At 41.4% G+C, this 9,976-nt stretch overlaps 1 protein-coding gene across 1 annotated transcript; it reads right to left on the reverse strand.

The window, feature by feature from the left end:
- Window positions 1-524: 524 nt before the first annotated feature.
- On the reverse strand, window positions 525-3,482 carry NUDT15 (nudix hydrolase 15). Its single transcript, XM_048295279.1, has 3 exons — window positions 3,259-3,482; window positions 2,970-3,160; window positions 525-2,386 (listed from the first exon to the last, which is right to left on the reverse strand). The coding sequence occupies exons 1-3, from the start codon at window positions 3,411-3,413 to the stop codon at window positions 2,241-2,243; spliced, it is 492 nt and encodes a 163-aa protein (XP_048151236.1). The 5' UTR covers window positions 3,414-3,482; the 3' UTR covers window positions 525-2,240.
- Between the last annotated feature and the right edge of the window lie 6,494 nt (window positions 3,483-9,976).

The following is a 9,976-nucleotide window of genomic DNA, read 5'->3' on the forward strand; positions in this document are numbered from 1 at the left end:
ATAAAATCAAACTCTGGGTATTAGATGCATCCTAATCAGTTTCCTTGCATCAGTGCTCCAAACTATGAACAGTTCAGGAGTATATTTCTCAATGCTGGCTAACTATAATGCCATTTTAGGTGAATTCTGTCAGTTACAAGCAGTTTAGTGAACCATGAAATGGTAACTGAGTGTTCTGTTACTCAGTGGTGTAGATATGTACATAATAGATTTTCCTATTTAGCAAAAGTACCAAAAATCAAAGTAAAGACTTAGGTGAAAGGACTGAGTCTTGGCAGCTAAAACTGGCTGTGAACCAAATTTTCTGTAGGGGTGGGAAATATAAATGTTTGGTACATACAAACAAAGTTATTTAAGTTGGGGATTGCTGACAGCTGGTTGCAGTAATGCACTGTAGTCATTTACTCAGTCCACTTAAAAAGGATAGAGAAATGCTCACATATGGAGATACTGTTTGTGTCCTCATTTCAGTGTCCACTTGTGTATTTATAAGATACAGAATGAATATAACCATTAACAAAACATGCTAAGAAAGTATTTATTGCATGACAAACCATTTTGCAGTGGCTCCTGTTTTCTCATCAGAAGCTAGATGCCTTCTAAAATTAAAAATTGTACTAAATATTTTAATTTTTTTTTCTTCATTATTCTTTGTGACAGATGGGCAGGACATCTGTCAACTGTTCCTACAGCTTCTTTGTTGACAGCTGAATGGAATAATTTTTTAGTGTACATAAGGTTGCTTTCAGGAAGCTAATCTCCACTTTTGAATAGAAAAATAAGCTTTTTACAAAGGTACAGTAGCAAAGGACTTTTCAGTGATATTTCCCATTTCAAAACTGCCGTGTAACATCTTTCCTCACTTCAGAGAATGGGTACCTGTCCTAAGGGAAGTTGCATGTAATTAATACTTCAAACTCTAACAGGACTGCCATGGGCAGTAGCATCCTGACGCCTCATCACTGTCTGCTTCTCAGCAAGAAGAGCCATCTCTGTTTAAAAAAATGGGTGTACAAAGTGAGGAAGAGCTTTAAACCCCTCAAGCTGATTTCTCTTAAGAACTGAGAAATCAATTCATAATTTCAGGCAATTTTAATCTCTCAGTATTGTGCCTGTGTTTTGTTCAAAAGAAATTAAAGGTATCTTACAACATTTTTGTACAATGAGTATATCTAAAGGAAATAGACAAGAGCTGTGCTTTAAAAGAACCCTGGCAAGAAAAAAATGAGCGAATTAGGGATTTCTTTAAAAGTTATATCCTAAAATTAATTGCTGGTATCTTAGTGACTTACAGTTAGAAAATAATCAAGATTGGTTACAGATTCTAGAAAAAAAAATGAACTCCTTGGTTTTGTATGTATTGTTGGGTACTGTAGTTTCATCCACTAACAACTCAGTCATTTAATCAGTCAAAATTTACAATTTTACCAAATCTCAGTAGCCATACAGAATTACACCCATCTGTGCTGTTTAATATTGACAACTCTTTAGCCACAAAGTATGACTTTGCCGTGGAGCTACATCTAAAAATGAGATTTGTGTCAGCCTAGTAGAGTAGGCACCTCTCCATTTTAAGAGCTCAATAACATAAATTTAGATCAACTGCAGAGATCTGAGACATTTCTGCAGATAAATTCAATGTAACTGAGGCTCTAAACAGCATTCTCTTGTGAAAGCAAGTGGCAAGAAGGGTCAGGGAATTTTCATTCCCTGCAATAAGTCACGACAATTTTTTCACATTTATAATACTCCTTTGATTTTCAAGTATATACTGCTGTCTGCAGGAGAAAAAGACACTGTCTATTAAATGTAACTTTTGTTCATGGCAGTAGCTTCATAACTGAAGCTAAGAGACAAAGCTAAGTTTTAAAATCGGTCCAATAATTACAGGAAAGCAGGTTTAAACAAGTAAGTTTTCTTGCTGCAACTGCTTCTAAGTGAGTAAGCTTCCCTGGCTAGTTCTGACTTCCAAATGGCTGTTCATCAATATAAAGATTAACTAGATAAAACACTGAGTTTTCTGTAAAAGCAAGCATTAATTGTTAACTAGACGTGGAAGTGGATCTGAAATGAGACAACCGTCATTGGAAATATGGTAAAAGCACTGAAACATTTCGTATTTTCTTCTTTGGTAAAGGTAATATTTTCACATGGGCAGGGTGAGCACTTTAAATCTTTTTTTCTTCTACACCAAAAAAAGCAGGTCTGTCCTTTAGTTTTTTATAACATACAATTTGTTTTTACTCTAATTGGTGACTTCCTGTGTACCCCTTTAGATGATGCAGCTCTTCAGTAAAGGGATTGTAACCTTGCTCTCTTAAACAGCGTAAGGCCCAGAACAGTTGATCTGCTGGAGGAAATTCATCCCATTTGACCCATTCCCAGCCTGTAGGGGGTAAAAAAAAGAAAAAAAAAGAAGGAAGAAAAATCAGAGTATAGAGTTGAGACAGGACCCAAGGAAACAGCATGAAGTTGTGTCAGGGGAGGTTTAGGCTGCATGTTAGCAAAAGGCTTTTCACCCAGAGGGTGGTGGGGCACTGGAACAGGCTCCACAGTGCAGCCTGACAGAGCTCAAGGAGTTTTTCGACAATCTTCTCAGGCACAAGGTGGGATTGTGCTGTTGTTGTCCTGTGCAGGGCCAGGACAAGTTGTCCTGTGCAGGGCCAGGAATGGGATTAAGATGATGCTTGGGTGTCCCTTCCAACTCGGGATATTCTGTGTTTCTGTGATACAACAATTCTTCCTCTGCAAGTCTGGATGGATCATGCAGAAACTACCAATACAAAGACAAGTTCTCTGTTACATCCAGAGTCCTTTTGCCTGAGCAGCTTTTCTGTTTCCCAGAGAAGCTGCGGATGCCCCATCCCTGGAAGTGTTCAAGGCCAGGCTGGATGGAGCTCTGAGCCACCTGATCTCGTGGGAGGTGCCCCTCCCCGTGGCAGGGGGCTTGGAACTAGATGATTACTCACCCTCGTTCTTGTCGGGCTCCTGGTTGCGCGGCTCGGCGCCCGCCTCGGCCTCGCCCTTCATGAGCACGGTGACATAGTGGTAGCGCTGGGACGCGCACACCGCGTTCACGGCCGACGCGAACCGCACGTGGCGCAGCGGCAGCGCCGCCTCCTCCAGCGTCTCCCGCGCCGCGCACTCCGCCAGGCTCTCCCTGCGGGCGGGCAAGGGAAGGGAAGGCCCGGCCCGGCACGGCACGGCGCCTCAGGACACGGAAGGGCAGGGCGGGGAGGGAGAGCGCGGGGCTCCTACCCGAACTCCAGGTGGCCTCCGGGGAGCTGGTAGGTGCCGGCGCCCAGCGCGCCTTTCCGCTTGCCCAGGAGGACACAGTTGGGGTGCGCGGCGCTGGTGACCACCACCCCCACGCCGATCCCGGGCCGCCGGGGCTGCGCCGCCTCCTCGCCCATGGCAGCCCCGGGCGCTCGGCGAGGCTCCGTCCCGCCGCGGGCGGGCGGGGGCGGATCCGCCAATCAGGGTTTGGGAGCCCGGGTTTTGGGAGGCCCTTGCCCGGGGGCGTGTCAGGAGCGCGCAAGATGCGCGTGGCGGTGACGTCGCTGGTGTGGAAGGTGGCGAGGTTCCAAGGCAGGCTGGAGAGGGAGAGGTGCTCTGTCCTGCTGCTCGCCTGGGGTTCTTTGCCTTTGAGTGCGCAGGGACTCGTGAGGTCATAGGGAATAGAAAAAGCGTTTGTGCAAATGAGGGGCAGCTGAAAACAAGTAAGATACGACTCGGTTTTTAAAGGTCAGGGAGCCACACGGTCTCTGACTGCAGATTTGTTCAAAATTTAAAAAGTGGCCCTTCTTTGATTAGCCCACAGTTTCTGGTCTGTGAAGAGTCTGACTCTGAAGTGTCACGTTTGAATTCTTTTAAAAGGAAGCTACAAACTTAGCTGAGTAGAGCTCCAGAGGCAGAATAACAGTTCCTGACTGATAAAGAAGAAATAAAACTTTCTGCTAGCAAATATTTACCCTCATTTTCGCATTTTTGTAAATTACAGAGATATGTAGAATACAAGATACAAGCTTTCATTTTCTTTATCAACAACTATAAAATTTGTCAGATCTTCCCCTTCCTCAGCCTACTGATCACAACAAAGAAGTTTTTATTTCCAGACCTTTCAAAATGTTTGGGGTTTTTTGGTAAGGTTTTAAAATAACTATGTATAGATGTTTTTATTTACATATGAAGGTCACAGGGCCAAACTGGCTGAAGCTTAATCACATTTTCTGGGATCAGTTTTCTGGGGTTTAATTGCCTGAACTGGCTCAATACAGCATGAGATGGGTCCCAGTGTTGGCATGAAGTGCATGTCAGGAGTGAATGGCCGAGTGTGCTAGAAGCAAGGTTGCCCTTTGACAGTATTTGGCCATGCTGCTTAACTGTGATGTCAGCCCATACCCTGAATTACTGACATTTGTAAATAATAACAATAACAAATTAATAATCTTGGGCAAATTGCCAAGCTAACAAGACTTTTCGTAAACCAAGCTCATTCATTTGTATGTGTCTCCCTGGTACAGCTGGAGTATCCTAATCTCCAGATGAAACATAAGTTAGTTATATCACTTCTGTATTTACATTTTAAGAAGATAATGATCTTTAAAAAGCCATATCAAAGACTCCTCCTCACCCACAAAACTCATTCTGGTCCAATACATTAAAACACCACAAATTTTTTTACCTGAACAATGAAAACATTCTACTTTCTATGTACACCATTTTTCTGTACCTTTTACCAAACAGCATTTAGTAACACATCTTGAGGGTGACCCAGTGTCATTCTACTGATTTATTTTTAAATACAAAAAAAAGGTCAGAGGGTCATTAAGCTTGTTTACCATGTTATCAGGATGCAATTAAATGAAAATATTATATGAAGATGATTATGTAGAGTATAAAAAGTATGTTTTTATAAACAATATATTTTTATTTGTCAGTAGGCTAAGATTTTCCCTTCCTCTCTACCATCTTCTTGATCACAACAAAGATGTGAAGTATTGCCCTTTTACAGAACTTTAAAATGGCTAATTTTTTGTTGAGGTTTTGAAATCTGCTTGTATACGGATGTTTAGATTTGTTTCAATTTTTTTCACCTTAAATTTGTGATCATTAATATAAAGAATACTGTATGAAAATAAGCATTTTGTTGACTGAATCTGTTCTAATTGGTTTCATTCTAGGATTTATTTAGGACATGCCTATGCAGCTAGGTTTTGCAGATTATGAAGTAAATATAGGCTGGTTTTCTGAGTTTGATAGTGAACAGACATCCACTGAAGAAAGATATGGGAATAAACCAAGAATGAAAAAGTAGCAAAATCCTCTGCCACAGTAGTATGTTGAAAATTTTGCAAGATTATGATTTATATGTACTTCTAAACTTGTTTATTAATATTTTATCTGACAAAGTACTTCTGTGAGACAAACAGCTAAAAGAGTGAATTTAAACCAGCATGTGTCCAGCAGCTACTGGAAAAGAGGCAGCTACTTTTCAGGCCTAATCCCTTCTTCCTTATGCTAACACTGTTATTGATTGAAGTGTTATTGAATGACACTGTTATTGAATGAACTATACATCTGAGCTATATATCTGGATCAAAACCCCCCATTTTTTCTCATTAATCTGTTTTCTAGCATGCTGTGGGTGGCACAGGGAGGGGACAGGACAGAGTTCAATCAGATTAAACATAGCAGAAAACCAAACCTGACTCAGCAAACTGGGAGAGAGATTACTTTTTCAGCAGGATGTGTTCCCTGATGCAATTTACACCTCAGGTTCATAAATGAGGGAGGCAGTGAATCAGAGCAGCTGGGAACAAGAATGGTGGGACTAACCATGTTAGTGACAGGCCAGATTTATGTCAGATTAAAAAGACTACACAGCTGTTCTCTAAAAAGAGCACACATAGGGAAAGCAGGTTAGAAAAGCACACAGTGTACAACATCTTATTGAAAAGCAGCTACACAACCAGAAAACATCCATCTTTCTGAGAATTTCATACACACGGTTCCCTGGCTGTGGAATTTACTATACATTCACATTTACTTAGCAGAAGTATGAACTGGAAGATGTGAGGATTGTATTTAAATATTTTACATTGCAAAGCTGGCATACAGAAGCTGGGTGGAATGTGACAGTAGTGCATGGCACCAAAGTCCTGCCAGCAGTGCCAGCTGGCTGAAATTTGAACTTGGAAGATTTTTTTCTCTTGCATTCAAGCAACTGGTTGTTATCCTGAACCCTGATACTGAAAATGTAACATTGTTAACTGTTTCCTCACTTCTATTTAAGCAGAATTATTTCCATGACATCTCATGCTTCCATTAAATGTCTGTCTTTTACCATATATCATTGCTTGCTGTAATAGTATGGCTTCATAAGCACTATTAGTGGAATCTGGCAAAGTGCAATATGTTGTTTTTGTGTTGAAATGTAAATAACCTCTGATCACATTTACATATGGAGAGAATAATGGTGAGTGCAAGAGCAACAGGACAAATTAGAGCTGTACTACATGTGTGCTATCTTCATTGCTTGTTAATTATTTCTTTGCTGTGTACAGACAGGACTGAGTCATCAGAATGAGTGAAGGTGGTGAGACAATTCTGTTTTACTTGTAGCTTTGCCATTAACATTTTAAGTGACCTTGGGCAACTCATAGGCTGGTGAAGATGAATTGTGTTTCAGTACACTTCAATGAAATTTCTGAGTGTACTCAGTCCCAGGGGACCCTGAATCAGAAGAATATAAGTGTCTGTTAGGACAAAAATCCATCTAGGATAGTACCTGGAGGTCCAGAATGGATGTTTGGAATATAGTAGACAAGAAATCATGACAGGGTTTTTGACTACTATTCTACAGCCATCTGTGGCTCAGTGGCTTCTCAAGGCAGAGGTGGCTTTTGTGTATTTACTAACCCTCTTCTTGTTTCTCTTCTTTAAACCTGCTAAGAATTCCTCTTGAGCCCACGTAAATTTCCATCATTTGCAGCATCCGTGCAAGGAGCTCCACAGTTTAGCTGAAAAGATCATTTTTGTAAACCAAATCCTTTTGTTTTCATTGAACCTTTCACCTACCAGTCTTCCCTGGTGTTTCACAGTTCTTCTGTTGGTAGAGATGGTGAGTTAGTGATTAATGTTCATACTGTATTCTGTAGAAAAATGCACCTATCCAGACCCAAGAGTGCACACATTAAATGCCTGTTTGCTAGGACAGATGTCAAAATCCTTGCAGGAGAAACACCGGAGCAGCTTCAGTGAAGTACTCTGGATTGTCTTTTCTGTATGACTGGGAGGAGAGATGGAATAACCTGTTCATATTGCAAATGGGTGCGGTGAATAGTTTCATGCTGTTAGATAGACCTCTGCAGTTTGTCCAGAGACAACCACGATGTCTCCTGCAGACAAGCAATGCAGAGAGAATTCACCATCTGCAAGATGTGCTATGTTAGGCAAGGTAGACACCACTGAAGGATTATTCTCATTTTGCTTCAAAGTCAGTTTTTTTTCTCTGATATTGGCTGTTTCATTAGCTAAACCTGTTTACTCATCTACCATACCAAAGAAGTGGCCTCTTCCCTCCTGTCTTCAACTAGAAGTGCTCTGGAAAGCTCAGGGTGGTTTTTTCCACAGGTACTGGGATGCTTTTTCAGCCCCTGATAAATCTCTTCTTAAAAATTTTCTACCCTCTGAACTCATGGTCTTGGCAGAGGCTTTGCCTTCCTCACTCCAATGTTCTTGCAACATGTTCTTGTTCCTCTCTCCTGATGTTTTTCAACTATAAAGTATCAACCAGTGGAGCTTACAAGGTCTGGGAAATAAATCAGATTGTACCATTGTCACTGCGTGAATGTGATAAATTCATAATAAAGCAAATTCACGTCTATTCATAACGCCCGAGCCTTCCAGGATGCTTTATTTGGCCTGCTTGCCTGTTAAAACTTCTTGGCTCCTTGTATCTCATTTGTAATGTACCTTTTCCCTTCTTCTTTATAGTTTTAAATACAACTTTTCAGAGAGGGCTTCAATCCTGTGTTAAAAAGCTATTCTGACTTTAGCAAGAAACCTCACTATTTTAAACTTTGAATAGGAAGGAATCTGTTTCTGGAGATTTAGCAAAATCTTTGGATATCTACTAGGATCCTACAGTGCATTCCTTGCACAATCTCTGCAGTTGTAGGTCAGATATTGAACTAGGCCAAGCCTATACAAACCTGAGTGAGTTTAATTGGACTCACTAGGGGTTTGCCTGGTAGTAGCCAAGATTGTTATCTTTTCTTTTTTAGAGAAAAAGTAAAGAAAAGCTGAATGTGTCATTTCCAAGAACTGTTGTTTTTAAGGTTTTAAGTTGGGCTTACAACCACCTTGTGCTGACAGTCAGAGCCAGACGGTGGCACTGGTGATCAGACAGAAATCCAGGCGTTTTTACAGTCCATCCCAGTTAGACAAGTTTTCACAGCCAAGAAGGAAATCAGACAATACAGCATCCAGTTAAAGCTCTCCATACAGCTGTGTATCAGACTCTAGATAATGGCAGCAGCTGCCTCAATCTTTCTAGAAGTCCTTCAATACTGTCAGCCATGTAACATTTCTTCTTTTGATGTATAAGGTAAAAACTGTCTTCATCTTGAAACTGGAAGGATAAGTAACCCCTAATGAGAAGAAGAAGATGCAGTAATACTTGTAATCTGAATGTTTTACTGCCATTTGCTAAGGCAAGAATTAATTATAATCCCAGAGAGAGCTGTCCAATTTTCTTGCTGTAGCAAGCAACTGAGTCAGGAGGTAAGTCTGGTTTCCTGACCTGCAGCCAGTACTTATCTCTGAACAGTAGCTTTGGGCTTTTAAAGTTAAGGTTTGAAGTTTTGCCAAGATCCATTACATCCTCTTGTAAACTTTGTTGCAAATTCTTTCCAGGGCGGAGGTAATTTTGGGGAATCTCCCGGAGTCAGGAGATTTTTCTGTATGTGGAAATAGCATCCATGTACTGTCCTGTGATGGAACTGCAGCAGGTCCTATGACTAGTGAAGAGCCACTGTGTGGCAGTGGCTACAGAAGGCAGAAAGAGCACAGAGTTCAAGTTCTTTTTTTTCCCTTCCCCTTGGCAGGAAGAAATATTTTATCAGCTGTGGTGGGAAATTTTGGATTGTCTATCAAAGTTTTTGCATCTGCTTACAAGTTCGGTGACACATACTCCTACCTTGTGTGTCTGAACACAGAGGTGCAGAGCTAAGCACTCTGCAGAGCTCACTGCAGTGCTAACAGGTGACAATTACACTAGGACAGCAGAGGACCAGGAGCAAAATAACTGACCCAGAGTGATTCAATCTTTTGCAATACTTGCCCAAGGAGAAGTTATGATAATGCATCTTCAGTTTCAGAACAAAAAGAGGCAACTCGTCCAGTTATTTAATGGATAATTCAGTTACAAAACTCAAAAGAATCACACCTCCTACATGGCTATCTTTCAGATCCTGCTTTGATGTTCATAATGTACAGAAATAACTGCATTTTCCTTATTATTGGTAGAGGACATTCTTGTTCCAATTTCCCAGGCCAATGCTATTTTCCTAATTACCTTTTTGTTTTAAAGGAAGAAGCTTTGCTTCCTTGTGAATCACAAGGTCTGGTCACTACGTTCTGCAGGGACACCTGTCCCCCTGCTTCTGTTCCTTAGTGACCCGAGTCAAGGTCACCGAAGTAAAAGTACAGACACTGAATTGCAGAGAGGGAGATGCAGTGTGGAGCTGTGTGAAACAGAAACAGGGTTTGTGGCATGGGGAAGAGGCCTGGGATGGGTGGGGGGAAGGTGGGCTGCAAAATACCTAGCAATACCCACTAGTCCTCAGTTCAGTCACAGAACCACAGAACGGTTTGGGTTGGAAAGGACCTTAAAGACCATCTAGTTCCAACTCTCCTGCCATGGACAGGGACACCTTCCAGCAGACCAGGTTGCTCAAAGCCCCATCCAACC

This window comes from Corvus hawaiiensis, chromosome 2, assembly GCF_020740725.1.
Source record: "Corvus hawaiiensis isolate bCorHaw1 chromosome 2, bCorHaw1.pri.cur, whole genome shotgun sequence".
Classification (NCBI taxonomy): Eukaryota; Metazoa; Chordata; class Aves; order Passeriformes; family Corvidae; genus Corvus; species Corvus hawaiiensis.